The 19,994-nt window shown below is 37.1% G+C and overlaps 1 protein-coding gene across 10 annotated transcripts in view; it reads left to right on the top strand.

Annotated features, from left to right (window-relative positions):
• The window catches only part of AP3B1 (adaptor related protein complex 3 subunit beta 1), a 281,299-nt gene that overhangs the window by 19,973 nt on the left and 241,332 nt on the right, over positions 1-19,994 (top strand). For 4 of the 10 annotated variants that reach the window (XM_036278963.1, XM_036278964.1, XM_036278972.1 and 1 more), the window contains exons 2-3: positions 4,627-4,702; positions 19,478-19,552. In XM_036278963.1, coding sequence (XP_036134856.1) covers positions 4,627-4,702; positions 19,478-19,552 — 151 coding nt within the window. The other 6 variants (XM_036278966.1, XM_036278967.1, XM_036278965.1 and 3 more) reach the window with 6 other exon arrangements.

Here is a 19,994-nt window from a genome sequence, read left to right as displayed (position 1 = left end):
TCAGCTACCTGTGCAATGTGAAAGAGAAGTTTTAAGAAGGGATTCTAAATTCATTAGAGTAAACCTTTATAGTATTTTAATATTTGGTAGCTCTATATCCTCAGGTGTAGTTTTTCTATATGGGTGTCTCTACTGTTTATATATTTTCTAGTTGTATTTTTAATTAGAGTTAGTAAGTCTTGTAATTATTTAATAATTTTTGTGTCCCACTAGTAATGTTTTTTTTTAATCCGCACCCGAGGACATTTTTCCATTTTTTGTTCAGATAGAGTGGGAGGGAGAGAGAGAGAAACATCAATGCGAAAGGGACACATCGAGTGGCCGCCACCCGCACAACCCATCCAGGGCCCGGAACAAACTGCAACCGAGGTACGTGCCCTTAGCGGGAACTGAACCCAGGTCTCTCCAGACCGCAGGCCCACGCTCTAACCGCTGAGCCAAACCGGCCAGGGCGCCCACTAGTAATTTTTGTGGTCACCATTGTGTTTAATTTTATGTGCTGCTTGGAAAGGAAGAGTAACTTTTTTCATGATGAATTTCATTGCCTCTTGTTGGAAAAAATTTTTTTTAGCTTTCATTTTTTTTTCTCACTGCAATGAGTTTGTAACATTTAACTACTTTATTAATTTGCCAGGGGTGCCCTAACGAAATGCCAACAGACTTGGTGGCTTAATGAATAGAAATTTATTTTATCCCAATTCTGGAGACTAGAAGTCCAAGATAAAGCTGTTGGCAGGTTTGGTTTCTTCTGAGGCCTCTTACTCTCCCTTACAGATGGCCACCTTCTTGCTGTATCCCTACATGGCTGTCCCTTGGTCTTTGCATGTCTGATACCTAATCTGCTCTTGTACATACATCAATCATACTGGATTAGGGCCTACCCATATTGACCTCATTTTAACTTATTCACCTCTGCAAGGTCTCTATCTTTACATATAGTCGAATTCTTTGGGTTAGGACTTAACATCTGAATTTTGGAAGAAACACAACTCAGCCCATAACAGCACCTGAATAATCATTCATTCTTGGTAAGCACTTACTTGCTTACATTACGCCTAAATTTGTAAATCTACAAAACTTATTTTAATGTATTTTTTGTCAAGGTTATCTATTTGGAGTAAACAAGTTCTTCTGACCTACTTTTATTTATTGATTTTAAATCCTCACCCGAGGATATTTTTCCATTTCTTTTCAGACAGAGTGGGAGGGAGAGAGAGAGAAACTTCGATGTGAGAGAGATCCATCGATTAGTTGACTCCCGCATGATCCTGACGAGGGCTGGGGATTGGACTACTTTACATGCCCTTGACTGGAGTTGAACCGGTGACTCTTTGGTCCACAGGCTGACGCTCTAACCACTTTGCCAAACAGGCCAGGGCATTTTTTTTTTTTTAAATCCTTACCACAGGATATATGTTTATTGATTTTTTTTTTTTAGAGAGAGGAGTTGGAAGAGAGAGAGACAGAGACAGAAACAGAGACATCAATTGGTTGCCTCCTGGACATGCCCTGACTGGTTATCTAACCTGCAGGGTATGTGCCCTGACTAGAAATCGAACTTTCAACTGTTTGGTGCACAGGAGGACACTCCAACCAACTGAGTCATCTGGCCAGGGCCTGGCCTACTTTTTTTTTTTTTATCCTCACCCGAGGACATTTTTCCATTTTTTTGTTCAGATAGAGTGGAAGGGAGAGAGAGAGAGTGAGAGAAACATCGATATGAAAGGGAAACATCAAGTGGCTGCCACCTACACAACCCAACCAGGGCCGGGGACAAACTGCAACCGAGGTACGTACCTTTAGCAGGAACTGAACCCGGGTCTCTCTGGATCACAGGCCGACGCTCTTAACCACTGAGCCAAACCGGTCAGGGCCTGACCGACTTTTAAACCTAAACTGAAATGAAAGGACTCTGATAGTTTCTTTTTGGTGATTGAACTGTGTTGCATGAAGGAATTATGTGGAGTACATTTTTAAGAAATTCTCTGTTGCATAGTTTGTTGTCAAAACTATGAAAGATAGCTAATTAAAAAAAACTTGCAAAGAATTAGTTTCCTGTTAATTTTTTATAGTCATTTAAGAGGATTTTTGTTTGATTTTAAGATTTAGTGATTTAAATTTTTATATAAGCGTGAAGCTTAAATATGATACCTTAATTTCAAAGTATGTAAAATGGTGTCTTACCTGATAATAATGTATTTCTCAGAAATACATGTATGTCTTTTAGTATTCTTTTGGAGAACATGTGTGAAAAACAATATAAAACTTATTAATAATAACTTTAGGGAGGTATAATTTGCATGTAACAGTTATCAACCTAAAGATTATAATTAGATCTTTTGACATAAAAGATCTTAATCATAAACCTATAAAATTACCACCACAATTAAGAAGATACAGAACTTTTCCATCGTATTATAGGATAAGAAATTTTCTTATGTCTCTTTGCTGTCCCTTTCTCCCTCTACCCTGTGGCACCAGGATACCACTGATATGCTTTCTGTCATTACAGATTAGTTTGTATTTTCTAGAATCTTAAATGAATATGTCATGCTCTTTTGCATCTGACTTCTTTCACTCGGCATAATGAGGTAGAGAATTCAACCATCCTGTTGCATGTATCAGTAGTTCTTTTTTATTGCTGGGTAGTATTCCAGTGTATGGCTAAATAACATTTAACTAATGCACATTTAGATAGTTTTTCTTGTATTTTACTATTTTGAATAAAGCTACTATTATTATTCATGTAAGTCATTATGTGGAAATACGTTTGTGTTTCTCTGGGGAGTGGAATGACTAGGTTAGATAGTAGGTTTACGTTTAAATTTGTAAGAAACTCCCAGGGTTTCAGTGTTTTGTTTTTTTCTACATCCCCACCAGAAGTGTGTTAGAGTTCTAGTTGCTCTATAACCTTGGCCACATTTGTTATTATCAGTCTCTTAATTTCAGTTATTCTAATGGGTGTGTAATGGTGTCATTAAATTTGCATTTCCTTGATAATTAATGATCTTAAGTATTTTTTCATATGCTTATTGTCATTTCTAATCTTTTGTGAAATGTCTGTTTAACTCTTTTAATCTTTTTTTTACAATTAAACTTTTGATTTTGTGATAATTGTATAATTGATTCATATGCAGTTATAAATAATAATACAGAGAGATTCTGTGTACCCATTACCCAGAGTCCTTCAGTGATAAACTATATATATAGTACAATATCATAGCCAGGATGTTGACATTGATATAATCTACCAATCTTGTTCAGATCTCCCCAGTTTTACTTGTATTTGTGTGTTTGTGAGTGTGTGTGTGTGTGTTCTATACCATTTTATCATATGTAGGTTCATGTAATCATGATGACAAAGTTACTAATAGTTCCATTACTATAGGAATCTCTTGTGTTACCCTTTTATGTCCATCCTTCCCTTTTTTTTTAATCCTCACTTGAGGACATTTTTCCATTTTTTGTTCAGATAGAGTGGGAGGGAGAGGGAGGAAGAGAAAGAGAGAGAAAAACATCGACGTGAAAGGGACACATCAAGTGGCTGCCTCCCGCACAACCCAACCAGGGCCTGGGACAAACTGTAACTGAGATATGTGCCCTTAGCCGAAACCGAACCCGGGTCTCTCTGGACCGCAGGCCAATGTTCTAACCGCTGAGCCAAACTGGCCAGGGCATCCATCCTTCCCTTTCTTTACCTTAACCTTTAGTAATCATTAATCTTTCTCCATTTCTTTTAATATATTTTTAAATTTTATTTTTTAGAGATAGAGGAAGGGAAGGAGAGAGAGATACAAACATCTATGTGAGAAACATCAATTGGGTGCCTTCTACACGCCCCCTACTGGGGATCAAGGCTGCATCCTGGGTGTGTGCCCTGACTGGGAATCAAGCCAGGACCTCTTAGTCCGTGGGACGACACTTAATCCACTGAGCCACACTGGCCAGGCCAATCTTTCTCCATTTCTATAATTTTGTTATTGCAAGAATATTATATAAATAGAATAATACAGTATGTAACCTTTTAAGATTAACTTTTCTCACTCAGCATATTTCTCTGGAGATTAATCATAGTTGTCTTATGTATCTCATTTAGATATTAAAATTTCCTTAACTTAATTTTTTGAATTAGGGAGTATCATTTGGGTTTCCCTTCATATTTATATTCTTTTTTTGGAGGGAAAGTAGGAAGTAAAAAGAAGAATGGTGTAGACAGAAAGCTTTTTAATAATAAGTGCTCTTTCTTAAGATACTCAAGAAAGTTTTTATTTTTTGGCTTATGAAAATATTTTAGTGCCGAGTCGGGATTTTTCTTATTTTTTTTAATAATGATTGCACAGAAGAAATTTTGGGGTGAAAGAATCTGTATGCCTGTGTTCACATTGATATTTTTCCCAGAACTGAGGTACAGTTTTGTATTTTTGTTTATTTGATGGGCTTTATGACACCATAACACTTGATATTATTTTGTAGGATTAAGATGAGAAATACATATTTAATTGTAAATAAGAATGCACTTATTTAACATTGCCTATCATATTTCTCATTCTTATGAAAATGGTATATTTTAATAGTTGTATCATGTGAAAATCTAAATGTGGAATTTTTTCTTTTTTTTAAATATAGGAATGAAGATCTAAAGCAAATGTTGGAGAGCAACAAAGATTCTGCTAAATTGGATGCTATGAAACGGATTGTTGGGGTAGGTAAAATAGATCATTTTAATTTTTGGAAAATGAACGTAGTGATTTACATATACATATTAAATATACATATGAAATAATATGTTAAATACCAAATTGAATATGCCATGTGCTTTTCAATATATATATATATTTTTTTATCCTCACCCGAGGGTATTTTTCCATTTTTTGTTCAGATAGAGTGGGAAGGAGAGAGAGGAAGAGAAAGAGAAAAACATCGTCGTGAAAGGGACACATCGAGTGGCTGCCTCTCCCATGACCCAACCAGGGCCGGGAATAAACTGCAACCGAGGCACATGCCCCTAGCAGGAACCGAACCCGGGTATCTCTGGACTGCAGGCTGACGCTTTAACCACTGAGCCAAACTGGCCAGGGCTGCTTTTCAATATTAACATAGAATTTCTTATCTAAAATGTTTTGGAAGAAATATCAAAGTGTTAAAATTCAGAAACTTGAGTTCTAATTCAGTCTTTTCTGTGTTTTGAATTTCCTATCTCTTTTGTTATTGTTTTTTGAGAGAGAGGAAGGGAGAGAGAGAATGAATGAAACATTGATGTGAGAGAGAAACATTGATCAGCTGCTTCCTGCACACCCCCTACTGGGAATCAAGCCCACAGTGCTGGAATGTGCTCTGACTGGGAATTCAACTGTGACCTCTCAGTCCGTGGGAGGATGCTCAATCCACTGAGCCACACCAGCCAGGCTCCGTTTCCTATCTCTTCATATTAAGATATTTTTCCTATGAGATAAAGAAAGCTAATAATTTGGAAGATAAATAGATTGTATACAATATTTTGACTTCCTACAAAGAGACATGCTAATGGATTTTCTTTTTGTCATTTCGTGACCTAAAAATTGTGAGCATGCTTTATTCAGTTTAGTAACATAGAGCTTCTAATGAGTATTAGTAAACAAGAGCATTGTCCAGTTTTCACTTGTAGTGCAAAATTCAAATTGGTTAATATTAGTATAAGGGTTCTATCATCAGAGAGCTAAAAATGTAACCCAATTCCTAATTATATATAAAATCATTAATAAAACATTTTTGCAATTTGTGTTGCACTTGCTCTCTTTTTGTTTTGTTTTTTACATTCAGAGGAGAAAAAAAAGTGGCTTAATTTGATTACTAATACTAAATAGTTTTGATTTTGGTTCAATGGAATTAAATTAAGGAAACTTGTCTCTCTCATTACTACTATTTATCACTACTGTTGCTCATTTTATTTTCTATACATTTTTATATAATGAGGTCAAAATATAATAAATTTGTATAATTGCACAAATAAGGTGACAACACAACTATCATCATATGAGAGTTTGAAATCTCCTTTCTTAATATATCAAAGACCAAATTTTATTTATGAAAGATGATTATGGGTATCAATATGTTCTGTTAAAAGGTGAGTTGTTATGAAACTCAAATATATAAAATTCCAGGGCCTGGGTTCTGTCTTTGATCTTCAGTAGGGCAAGTACATAGGGAAGGCAACTGATCGACACTTCTCTCTCACATCTTATCCTGTCTCTCTCCTCGTCCTCCTCCTCCCCCCTCTCTAAGCATGTCCTCAGGTGAGGATTAAAAAAAACCCCAAAAAACAAAATAGAAGGACTCATTGTACCTGTAAAACACCTATAAATTACTTGATTCTTACATTCAGGTTTATGTCATTTGGTATTGTAGGGCAAACGTTGATGATTCTTTTTTTTTTTTTTTATCCTCATCTGAGGCCATTTTTTGTATTTATCTTCAGATAGAGCGGGAGGGAACAAAGGAGGAAGAGAGAGAGAGAAACATCCATGTGAGAGAGGCACATCAAGTGGTTGCCACCCACACGACCCCAGCTGGGGCCGGGGCCGGGGCCAAACTGCATTCGAGGTATGTGCCCTTAGTGGGAACCTAACCCGGGACTCTCTGGTCTATGGGCCTACGTACGCTCCAACCGCTGAGCCAAACGGGCCAGGGTTGTTGACAATTCTTTTGTAAATTTTTCATTTGTTAATGTATAATATATATACAATAGGATTTATGGACAGGTGGTTCTTGCTTTTCATGGCTTTGATATGTACAAATTTCCTATCAAAGTTTACTTAAATAACACCAGTCTCTCAGACCCCCAACAGCATGGTTCAAATTTCAGTTATAGGGTATATTAGCATAGTAATTGCATCTGTATAAACTTTACCACTAACTCTTTAATCCACAACTCACTATGTAGATACAAATGTCCATCATGATCACTGACCGGTTATGTCATTTCTTTCAAAATCTTTCAGTGATTGGTTACTGCATATTGGTCAGTTCTTACATATAGCGTGTAGTTGTGTTTTTTTCTTTGTTTCCCAGTGAGAAGCCGACTTGACATTTTACAAAAATGGGTAATTGAAAGAAGGATTTGGTCAACAAAGATGAAATGGAAATGCAGCAAAGAAATGAAAAGTGATAACATTGGAAATGAAAATCAGATAGAATGTAAATGGAGTTATAGAGAAATAGCTGACTGTGGGAATAGTCTCACTGCCGCTGTTCAAGATACTCTAAATATGTAGCTGGAGGAACTTAGTAAAGGTGAGCTTTTCAGTGTAAATAAGGAAAACGGTTGTGATGAAAAGCATGAAGATATACCAGAAGAAATGGTGGCTGCCTAAAAACTTTACGTTAAAGGAACTCTAGGGGATATAATTCACATGCCAAGGACAAAATGTTGGAAGGTGACCCAGATTTGAAAAGGAGTTTGCTAATTTACCAAGGTATAGAAAAGATTGCTCACTATCTTAAATTACATTGAGTCTACACAAGCCCATTCAATCTACACTTAATAAGGTAATGCTCAGTGTTTCTAATGTTCTAAATTATAGTGTACTAAATAAATGTTAGTTTTACTATTTTTTATCTTGCTATATATTTATAATGGACAGAAATGAAGTTTTAATGTTTTTACAAAATTTTTAAAAGTCACAGATCAGTTGTAACTTTTACAATTGATCAGCAAGATTGCTTTGCTTGGTTTTAGTTTGTATTCCTGCAGGTTACTGTCCTGTACAGGTACTGCTCTTTATTTCATTAAACTTGGGCATTTACTTCCTATTAAGGTACATTATTTTACTAAATCTGAGGATACTACTAAAATTGCTAAATCTGATAATGTGCTATTTGGACCTTTTTAAAAATTCCTCTTTAAACTGATAAATAAAAATTAGTGTTTTCATAATCTGGACTAGTTAACTATCATAAATGTAATTTAAAGGTAAATAAATATATCACAAAGAAATGGAGATATAGCTATATATGCTTGTTAGTTATAGACTGTCTCTCATTAGGAAGTTTGTGTAAAGGTAGATTTTGAACTTGGTCTTTTAACTGTAGGAAAATATAAGTAATTAAAAATTATTCTTTCGCCCTGGCCGGTTTGGCTCAGCGGTTAGAGCGTCCGCCTGCGGTCCACAGAGACCCGGGTTCAGTTCCCGCTAAGGGCACGTACCTTGGCTGCAGTTTGTCCCCGGCCCTGGTTGGGTCGTGTGGGTGGCAGCCACTAGATGTGTCCCTTTCACATCGATGTTTCTCTCTCTTCCTCTCTCTCCTTCCTGCTCTATCTGAGTAAAAAATGGAAAAATGTCCTCGGATGAGGATTAAAAAAAAAAAAAAAAAAAAAAAAATTATTCTTTCACTTTGTGCAATGCCCTCAAGATTATCCATGTGTTCACTAATGTCAGGATTTCCTTTTTTCTCATGGGTGAATATTATTTTCTCTCTATATATTTATATATATTGAATGTATATATTGTAGCCATTCATCTGTTGAAAAGACACTTAGGTTATTTTCATGTTGTGGCTTGGTGAATAATGCTGCCGTGAACATGGGAATACAGCTATCTCTTTAAAATAGTGATTTTATTTCCTTAGAATATATACTCAAGAATGAGCTTGCTGGATCATATGATAGTTCTATTTTAAATTTTTATTTATTTATATTCTTTTTTTTTTTTAAATAATCCTCACCCGAGGACATTTTTCCATTTTTTGTTCAGATAGAGTGGGAGGGAGAGAGAGGAAGAGAGAGAGAGAGAGAGAGAGAAACATCGACGTGAAAGGGACACATCGAGTGGCTGCCACCCGCACGACCAACCACGGCTGGGGGCAAACTGCAACCGAGGTACATGCCCTTAGCGGGAACCAAACCCGGGTCTCTCTGGACCACTGGCTGACGCTGTAACCGCTGAGCCAGACCCGTCAGGGCTTATTTTTATTCTTGAAAGTGTTATAACAAAAGTATCCTCCCCCACTGACACCCTCCTCCCTATCCCACACCCCCCCCTCCTTCTTTCTCCAACCTAATGTCTGTATCCATGGAAAATTGGACAGGTATATATTTTTAATTTTTGAGAAACCTCCACACTGTTTTCATAGTGACTATCAATTTACATTCCCACCAATGATACACAAGGCTTCCCTTTTCTCCACATCCTCGCCCAAATTGCTGTCTCTTGTTTTTATTTTTGATTTTTTAAGGATAGCCGTACTAACAGGCTTGAAGTGATAAATTATTATGGATTTTATTTGCATTTCCCTGACAATTAGTGATGTTAAGCATCTTTTCTTGTACTTGTTGGCACTTTAAATATATACAATGTTTTATCTCAATTATGTCTCAATAAATCTTGAAAAATATTTTTTATTATAAAGTACGTTAATATATATTTGTAAGCTTTTAAATAATATTCAGGTATAAAAAGTAAATGTTTTAGAATCAAATTGTCAAGTTATGTTAAAAATTGTTTTTGAATTTTGATTAGGATAATATGGAATTTATATAGTCCTTTCTTTTTTCCCTTCCTCTTTTTTCTGACTTTTCAGTAGCATTATAGTCTGAACCTTTCCAGACATTGCTCATTTCTTGTTCTCTTTTTCCATTCAACAAATATGATTTAGTTGTGTGTAATTTAAAGTAAAAGATATTCAACCTGTGACTGATGTTGCATCTTTGTTGTTGTTCTTGGGTTGGATATTGTTTCAAGTGCCAGGATTTTTCTGCTATGTTGGTATATATCAGGACCAGTTCTTAAAAACACGCCTGAGATTTTCTTTTTCTTTTTTTTTTTTTTTCTTTTTTTTCCCCAAATCTTTATTGTTGGATGTAAAATGTATTACAGATGTTCCACATTTTTCCCCCATTGACCCCCTCCTCCCCACTCCCGCCCCCCTCCCACCTTTTCCCACATTATTGTCTGTGTCCATTGGTTATGTATATAAGTTCTTTGGTTTATTTCTTCCCACCCTCCCAACCCCTTTCCCTTTGAGGTTTGTCAGTCTAGCAATGAATTTGTGCTTCTTAATCCCTTCACCTTTTTCACCCATTCCCCCAATCCCCTTCCCAACTGGCAACCAACAAAATGTTCTCTGTATCTATGAGAATGTTTCTGTTCTTCCTGTTCATTTTGTTTGTAGATTCCATTGTTGATAGATATGCATTCATTGCCATTTTGTTTGTTCATACATTTTATCTTTTTCTTCAAAAAGACCCTTCATCATTTCATATAATAACGGTTTGGTGGTGATGAACTCCTTTAACTTTTTCTTGTCTGGGAAAGTTTTTGTATGTCCATCGATTCTAAATGACAGCTTTGCAGGATAGAGTAATTTTGGTTGTGAGTTCTTGGTTTTCATCACTCTAAATATTTCTTGCCACTCCCTTCTGGCCTGCAAAATTTCTTTTGAGAAATCAGCTGACAGCCTAATGGGTACTCCCTTGTAGGTAACTAGCTGCCTTTCTCTTGCTGCTTTTAATATTCTCTCTTTGTCTTGAACCTTTTGCATTTTGATGATGATGTGTCTTGGTGTGTGCCTCTTGGGGTTCATCTTGTTTGGGACTCTCTGTGCTTCCTGGACTTGTATGTCTGTTTCCTTCACCAAGTTAGGAAAGTTTTCTGCCATTATTGTTTCAAACAGGTTTTCGATTTCTTGTTCTCTCTCTTCTCCTTCGGGCACCCCCAAGATGCGAATGTTGGCACACTTGAAGTTATCCCAGAGGCTCCTTACTCTATCCTCATTTTTTTGGATTCTTTTTTCTTTGTGCTCTTCTGATTGGGGATTTTTTGCTTCCTTATATTCTAAATCGATGGTTTGCTCCTTGGATCTACATACTCTATTATTGAAGCTGTGTAAATTATTCTTTATTTCAGTTAATGCCTCCTTTAATTCTAACTGTGTATCCATGATTTCTAACTGGTACTTTTTTATGCTCTTGATGCCCTCCCTAAGTTCACTGAGGTTCTCACTAAGTTCATTGAGCATCCTTATAAGCAGTATTTTGAACTCAGTATCTGTTAGGTTGCTTATCTCCCTTTCGCTTAGTTCTTTTATTGGGGTTTTGTTCTGTTCTTTCATTTGGGACCTGTTTCTTTGTATCCTCATTTTGGCTGCCTCCCTGTGTTTGTTTCTTTGTATTACTTAATGAGAGGTATGGGGCTCGCTGAGACCCGGTGCTGCTTGTTTGAAAGAATTTAGGAAAAACCTGAAGCAGGATCCAAGACCGGCCAATCCTATGGTTAAGCAAGTGGCAACAGCTTGAAAGTTGTGTGGGGCGGGGCGGGGCGGGGCGGGGCGGGGCGGGGCGGGGCCTCAGGGAGTCACCAGGGCGGGGCTACCAGTGTGAGCCAGGTTGCTGGAGTCCCAGATATGGCTTCTGTCTGCCGCCCCCGGGAAGGGCTCACCAAAGGAACAAAGGCCTCTGACAGCAGGTTTGTCCCCGAGGAAGGCCCCCTCTCCAGCCCTCGCTCCAGTGCCAAACAGCTCAGTTCTTCCCTGTATGTCTCTGGTGCCCCTCGAGCTGCCTCCCCTCCGAGCTTAGAGGGAGAGAGTCTGATAAGTCCGTGCGCGGGCCCTTTAGGGAGCTGCCTGGGGTTCCAGCCGCTTCAGCTTCCCTGAGCCTCAGTTTCCGGTGGTTTTTCCAGCCAGAAGTTATGGGGACTTCTCTTCCTGGCACTGGAACCCTGAGCGGGGCACCTGGTGTGGGACGGGGACCCCTCAGTCCTCAGGAAGGACCTTCCCAGCCGCGGGATCCTCCTGATTTTTATCCACCACACTTGGGTGTGGGACCAGCCCGTCTCGCCCGCTGCCGCTGCGCCGCTGCGCCGCCGCCGCCCCCCCTCGCGCCGCCGCCCGTCCTACCGGTCTGGATGTAGCTGCTTTTCTCCCCCCCCCCTTAGTTCCGTAGTTGTACGACTTCCATTCAGCTTGATTTCAGGCGGTTTTGAATGATGGTTGTTCTTTAGTTTAGTTGTAACTTTGATGTGGTTGTGGGAGGACGCGATACCGCGTTTACCTACACCACCATCTTGACCGGAAGTCAGGCCTGAGATTTTCTAGTGATAGAATGCCTATAGAACCTTAGTGGGTTTTCTGTCAGTTTTGTTCCAGTCTACTTTTTGGAGTATAAGTCAAGGGTTGGTTCATTTTCTATTTCTTCATTTACTCTTGGTTGTTGATTCCTAAGAGTTGCAATTGGATTTGAAACTTGCTAAGTTCCTCCCTTCCTCCCTACTTTCTTTCTCTTACCTGTAGATTAACCAAACTTTATTTATAAATGAAAAAACTTGAACTTTTTGAAAGAATCCATTTTTATTGTTGTCAAAAATAAAGCCAGTTAAAATGGTTAGGAAATTAAGCACAGTTTTCTTATTTTTCTTCCTTAGTTTATTTTAATTAATTTTTTAAAAATTCTCACCTGAGGATTTTTTTTTTTTTCATTGATTTTTAGAGAGAGTGGAAGGGAGGGTGGGGAGAGAGAGAAAAAGAGAAAGAGAAAGAAAGAAAGAAAGAAAGAAAGAAAGAAAGAAAGAAAGAAAGAAAGGAGAGAGACACATTGATCAATTGGTTGCCTTCTGCACATGCCCCAACCAGGACTGGGGATTGAACCTGTAACCCAGGTATGAGCCCTTGACAGGGAGTTGAACCCTTTGGTCTACAGGCTGACACTATAACTAACCACTGAGGCACAATGGTCAGGGCTTTCTTCCTTAGTTTAAAAAATTAATGTGGATTTGGGGATTTAGATTATTAATATTTTAAAAAGAATATGAAGAACGTATGAAAATCAATCATTGTAACATAACACATTACTAGAAGGGGGAAAATACATTATCATCTCAGTTGATACAGAACAAGCATTTGTCAAAATTAAATACTCTTTCATGATAAAACACTCAACACCAGGACTAGAAGGAAACTACCTTAACATATTAAATGCCATGTAGGAAAATCCACAGCTAATATGATACGCAGTGGTAAAGACTAAAAGCTTTTCCTCTACAGTCAGGAACAAGACAAAGAGGTCTGCTTTTGCCACTTCTGTTCAACATAATATTAAATGTTTCAGCCAGGGTAGTTAGGCAAAAAAAAAAAAAAAAAGCATCCAGATTGGAAAAGAAGTAAAATTATCATCTTTGTTCCCAGACAACCTGATTTTATATTTAGAAAACCCTAAAGAATCCACAAAAAACTTTTAGAACCAAGTAACAAATTCAGTAAAGTTGTAGGATGCATAATCAACATGTAAAAATTAGTTGTGTCTATACATTAACAATGAACAATTTGAAAGGAAATTAAGAAAACAGTCCCATACAATAGCATCAAAAAGAATAAAATACATAGGAAGAAACTTAACCAGGGAGGCAAAAGACTTGTACCTTGGAAATTGCAAATTATTGCTGAAAGGAATTAACGGAGACATAAATAAATAGAAAGACATATTTATGGATTGAAAGACTTAATGTTGTTAAGATGTCAGTATCTTCAAAGTGATCTATATATTTCATGTAATTCCTATCAAAATCCCAGTGATATTTTTTGCAAAAATAGAAAAGACTATCCTAAAATTTATATGGACCCCGAGTAGCCCAAACAATCTTGAAAAAGGACAAAGAAGTCTCATAGTTTCTGATTTGAAACGTACTAAAAAGCTACAGTAATCAAAATAATGTGGTATTTGGATAAAGACAGACATATACGTAACAGAGAGCCTAGAAATAAAACCTCACATATATGGTCAGATGATTTTCAGCAAGGCTGCAAGACCATTTAGTGGAAAAGGATAGTCTTTTCAGCAAATGGTGTTGAAAAACTGCATGTCTGCAAGCAAGAAGATGAATTTAGACCCCTATTTTATATGATATATAAAGTCAAAATGAATCAAAGACGTAAATGTAAGAGCTAAAACTGTAAAACTCATAGAAGAAGACACAAAACACAGCACAAAAGCTTCATGATGTTAGATTTGTCAAAAGGTTCTTACATATAGCACCAAAAGGTAAGCAACAAAAGGAAAAAAGGAGATAATTTGGACTATATCAAAATTTAAAATGTGCATCAAATTACACCATCAACAGTGTACACTGAAAAGGCAGCCTACAGAATGTAATAAGATACTTTCTTTTTTTGCTCAATGGTTAGAGCATTAGCTGGTGAACCAAAGGATTGCAGGTTCGATTCCTGGTCAATGGTACCTACCTGGATTGCAAGTTTGATCCCCAGCCCGGGTCCAGGTTGTGCAGGAGGCAACCAGTCGATGTGTTTCTCTCACATTGATGTCTCTCTCTCTCTCTCTCTCTCTCCCCCTCTTCCCCTCCCCCCTCTCCCTTTGACTCTCTCTAAAGATCAATGGAAAAAGATTCTTGGATGAGGATTAACAACAACAAAAAAGATATTTTTCTTTTTAAATTTTTTTCCCAAAGATTTTTAAAAAATATGTTTTTATTGATTTTTTTATTGAGAGGGGAAGGGAAAAAGAGATGGAAACATCAGTGTGAGAGAGAAACATTGATCTGCTGCCTCCTGCACATCCCCCACTGGGGATCGAGCCCACAACCCGGGCATGTGCCCTGACCAGGAATTGAACCTGTACCTCTCAGTCCATGGGTTGATGCTCAATCCACTGAGCCAAAATTTCTTTATTGATTTTGAAAGAGAGAGGGAGAGGGAGAGAAACATCAAAGTGAGAGTTAAACACTGATTGGCTGCCTTGTGCACGCCCCCTACCAAGGATCAGGCTTGAAACCCAGACATGTGCCCTGACCCAGAATCAAACCAGCATCCTTTGGATCAGCGGTTATCAACCTATGAGTTGCGACCCCTTTTGAAGTTCGAACGACCCTTTCACAAAGGTCACCCAAGACATAACAGTAGCAAAATTACAGTTATGAAGTAGCAACGAAAATAATTTTATGGTTGGGGGTCACCACAACATGAGGAACTGTATTAAAGGGTCATGGCATTAGGAAGGTTGAGAACCACTGCTTTGGGTGCATAGGACAATGCCTAGCCAACTGAGCCACACTAGTCAGGGCTGGGATAAGGTATGTTCAAATCATGTATCTGATAAGGAATTAATGTCTAGAATATATTTTAAAAATTATACAACAAATATAAAAAACAATTAAAAATGGGTAAAGGACTTGCCCGGCTGGTGTGGATCAGTGGTTGAGCTTCAACACCATGCACCAAGAGTTCACCCATTCGATTCTTTGTCAGGGCACTTGCCAGGGTTTTGGGCTTGATCCCCAGCAGGAGGTATGCAGGAGGCAGCCAATTGATGTTTCTCTCTCACATCGATGTTTCTATCTCTCCCTTTCTCTCTCTCTAAAAAAAAATCAATTAAAAAAACATTTAAAATAGGTAAAGGACTTAAATAGATATTTCTCTTATACTTCAGTAGTAGGTAATATTAAGATCACTTATGATTAAATTGTAAGTTATGCCCTGGCTGGTTTGGCTCAACGGTTGGAGCGTCAGCCTGTGGGACTAGAGAGTCCGGGGTTTGGTTTCCGCTAGGGGCACGTTCCAAAAAAAAAAAAAAAAGTAAGTTATGCTAGGGAAGGGGGTATGCTATATCTACTTATTCCCCAGGTGGTAACTAATGGGTACATTGTTTTCTAAAATATCTCAAGTGAACCTGAACAATTTGTTGAAATATTCGCTATATGTATAGTATCATATCTGAAATTTTAAAAATATCCTTGACTGACTCAATAACAGAGTGGATACAACAGAAGAAAGAGGTAGAAGTTGAAGACAGATAATTAGAAATTAGTCAGTTTACAGACGAGATATTAAAAAGAAAAGAAAAAAAACAAAGCCTCAGGGTCTTATTGGATAATATCAAGAGACCTAACAAATATGTTCAGCAGGATCAGAGAAAGACATTGGGGCAGAAAAATATTTGAAGAAATAATGGCTGAAAGCTTCTCAAATTGATGAATGTTTAAATTTGTAGATGAAAGAAGCTCAGTGAACCCCAATAAAAAAAAGATACATTACATTCAAGGGAACAGTGATTTTAATAATTCCATATTTCTTGTCAGAAACCATGGCGACCAGAGACAGTGGAACATCTTTAAAATATTGAGAGAAAATAACTGTTAACCTAGAATTCTCTGTTCAGTGAAAATGCCCTTCAAGAATGAAAATGAAATAAAGACATTCTTAGGCTAAGAAAAAACTGAGTATTTCTAACTGATTTATTTTAATGAAATGCTAATGAAAGTTCTTCAGGCTGAAGGAAGATGACATCAGATGGATATTGAGTGAGACCAGTTGAAATGGTAAATATCTTATAAACATGAAAGACTAATTTTATTCCTACGTTATTCCTCTGTCAGGTTCTCAGTGGATGTAGGTATAATATAGTATTTGATAGCTATAACATAAAGGCTTACAGGGAGGTGGGATTAAAAGGGCCTATGTGGTTGTAAATTTTCTAAATTTTATTTGATCTGGTATAATATTAACTCTAAGTAGACTGTGAAAGGTTTGATATACCTTGATCTATTTGATAATCTCTAGGGGAAGAACTACCGAAAGATATACAAGAAGATATAGTCAAGAAAATATAAAAATTAAAGTACTAAATGCTAAAAAAAATTCCCAAATAATGAGATAACGATGATTAGAAGAACAAAAAAATAGGGAGTAAACAAAACAAAATAAAATAGTAAGACCTGAATCTAACTATAATATATTAAATGTAAGTGATGTAAAGTCACCAATTGAAAGAGATCATCAGATTAGATGAAAATACCAAGACATAACTATATGTTCTCTAGTAAAAACCCACTTTTAATATAAAGACACAGATGAAAAATACATGGTAGGGTAACAGTAGGTTTACAGTTATTTGTATGGAAAATAATACAGTAATTAATAAATAATAATACAAGAATAAACTCTGTGTTTTTTGTACTCACAACTATAAACCTACTTTTGCCCCACTCTGTATATACCATGCAAATACTAACCAAAACATAAAAGAGCAACTCCCACCTTGACCCTAGCGTCTCCCATTTATCTTACAGTCCTTTATTTTTCTCCATAGTATTCTTTTTACCAGTTCACGTATTTTATTTGTTTGGTGTCCCTCAACCCCAGTAGAAGGTAAGCTCCAATGGACAAGGGCATTGTATTGTTCTTGGTTGTATCCCCAAGGCCTAGAATAATCCCTGGCATGTAGTGTCCTCCCAGGTAATATTTATTGAATGAGTTGGACTAGAGGGTTTTTTCCTTCTCTCAGGTATTAATATCCTTTTGAATACTTTTGTGTAGAATAAAGTTGAGGAAGCCTTCGAATCGGATATAAAAGGACAGGATCTCTGACTTTATGTAATCTCTGCATAACTAAAGGGGCCCTAGAGAACATTTAATCATTCTCCTTATTTTACAGATGAGGAAATTGAGAGGTGTAAAATCATATAAAGAGGTTTTAGCTGCACTATTTTGTGAACCTTCTGTAATACTCAGCAGATTTTATAAAGTACTCAAATAATATCACAGGTAAGGAAATAGATATGAGAAGATAAGCTTGTGTTGGAGTACTTTAAAATTGTGTTGTAGAAAGGTCTTCTGAGAAATTGCTACCTGAGATTATAATGCTTAAAATATCTCATAGTATTTATTAAACACGTCATAAATTTATAAAACTAATACCTTTTATCTTTTTAAGATTGTTTCTTGCCTTGGCCGGTTTGGCTCAGCTCTTAGAGCATCAGCCCACAGACCGATGAGTCACAGGTTTGATTCCGGTCAAGTACCTCAGTTGTGGTTCATCCCCAGCCCTGGTTGAATCCTGGGGGAGGCAGCCAGTAGATGTGTCTCTCTCACATCAATGTTTCTCTCTCTCTCTCTCTCTCCCTCCCTCCCTCCCTCTCTTCCACTCTATCCGATGATAAATAGAAAAATAGCCTTTGGTGAGGATTAAAAAAAAAAAGTTTCTTAGCTATGGTGTGTAATTCATAAAGAATCTTTTTCCAAAAAATTCTCCTGTACTTAAGTTTCTTTTGTGGCTACCAAAGTCTGGACTTAAAAGAGCCATGGCCAGTTTGGCTCAACGGTTAGAGCGTTGGCTCGAGGACCAGAGAGTCTTGGGTTTGGTTTCTGCTAAGGGCACGTACCTCGGTTGTGGTTTTTCTTCGGCCCAGGTTGGGGTCATGTGGGTGGCTGCCAGTCGATGTATCTCTCTCACATCCATGTTTCTCTCTCTCTTCCTCCCTCTCTCCCTCCTGCTCTATCTGAAGATACATGCAAAAATGTCCTCGGGTGAGGATTTTAAAAAAAAGACATAAAGATACAATCTGAGAATGAGAATGAAGAATGCAGGTAGACATAATACTGAAATAAATGGAAATAAAAGCACATTAGATATTTCAAATGAAAAAATGAAGATTTAACAAATTCTGGAGGAAATTAGGCTTGGATGCCATAGTGAGCTAGGTGTTAGGAGATGGCTCTAGCAAGGAAGAATGATTAGAATTTGATGATATTAGAACTCAGAAAAGTAAAAGGAATTGGGTTAGGGGCATGATATGAGCATAAGCATAGAGGAGCCCGAGAATGTTCCGTTAGTGAGTAAGTAAATCAGTTTACTTTCATAAAAATTACAACAGGTCCTAGTTATAAGAGACCCAGATAATTCTATGGTTTTTGGCATCATTGTTTGATATGTTTGGTATAATTATTTGATATAATGTTTGGTATCATGGTTTTTTTGAAAATTGGTGAAAATAGGAAATTCTAGCAGAGTACCATTTTATCATGAGAAATGAATTTGGTTTTAGACATAGCGAGTTTGTAATGAGAGAGATGTTTAATGATGTCCAGTTAGAGAAGTAGAACTAGGACTCAGAGTTAGGGCTAGAGTCTGTGGAATTGATCCCCATAGAGGTTAGGGTTAAGTCATGAGGGGAGTAAAATCTTAGGGTTTTCAGAGATTGTAGAATAGTGTAGTCTGAAAAGATTGTGGTGCACATAACTTTAGTGGGCAGAGAAAGAAGCGTTGGTGAAGAGAACTTTGAAAAGTAATGGTTGGAGAAGTCAGGGAACCTATGAAATAAAGTTAAGGGGAAAGAATTACTTTGTTCAAATAATACTTATTTTGCCCCCCCCCCCCCATTGCAAATGCAGTGCATCTTTAATGTAGGAATATGGAACATAAAAAACAGTACAGATATTTAAAAAGTACAACCTCATTAGTCAGAGAAAACTATTATATTTTATTATTATATGTTAAGCTACCATATATTTCTTCCTTAATATATATCTGTATTTGTGTGTTTACATTGTCACATGAGAGATTGTTCTTTGCTGCAGATAGTTGGGATAGGACGACTCAAAAAGAGTTCAGCTTGTTAATTCCATAGCATATTTGCTGTTTCAGTCTTCTAATTTATGTTTTGTTTTTAAAAGAATAATTTAAAAGAAGTTTCAGCCCTAATATTCCACTTTCATTCTTCAGATGATTGCAAAAGGGAGAAATGCATCTGAACTTTTTCCTGCTGTTGTGAAGAATGTGGCCAGTAAAAATATCGAGGTACTGTTTTGATTTATAATTTTCATGATTTGTTTTGTTGGAAAAGAATCATATACTTTTTACTTACTTGAAAGGCAATGTGATTTTTGTTGATTCTGTGGAGGGTATGTTTACTCAGTAGGACAGTGATATCTGCATAACATTCAAAACACCAGCACACATGCTTCCTGTTTGCCCATTGTTAGCAACTGTGAGCATCAAAGAATATGCCTGGTCCTCTTTTTGAGTCTGGGAAGTTTGGATGAAGGAACAGTCTTCTCTGAAGAGTACTTTCAAGGACCTGGTGACATCAGAGCAGATGTTTTAGGTGTACATAAATGAAGTATAAGAGGTAGAAATTAAGGATATAGGAAATTTTTTTCACTTATAAATAAGTGTTGTTAATATCCTTAAAGTAGTATCTCTCTGTTTTGTTTATGTATTCAGTAGGTGCTTTCTCGGG

This window comes from Molossus molossus, unplaced genomic scaffold (genome assembly GCF_014108415.1).
Source record: "Molossus molossus isolate mMolMol1 unplaced genomic scaffold, mMolMol1.p scaffold_m16_p_3, whole genome shotgun sequence".
Classification (NCBI taxonomy): domain Eukaryota; kingdom Metazoa; phylum Chordata; class Mammalia; order Chiroptera; family Molossidae; genus Molossus; species Molossus molossus.
This window is presented reverse-complemented; position numbering and strand designations above follow the sequence as displayed.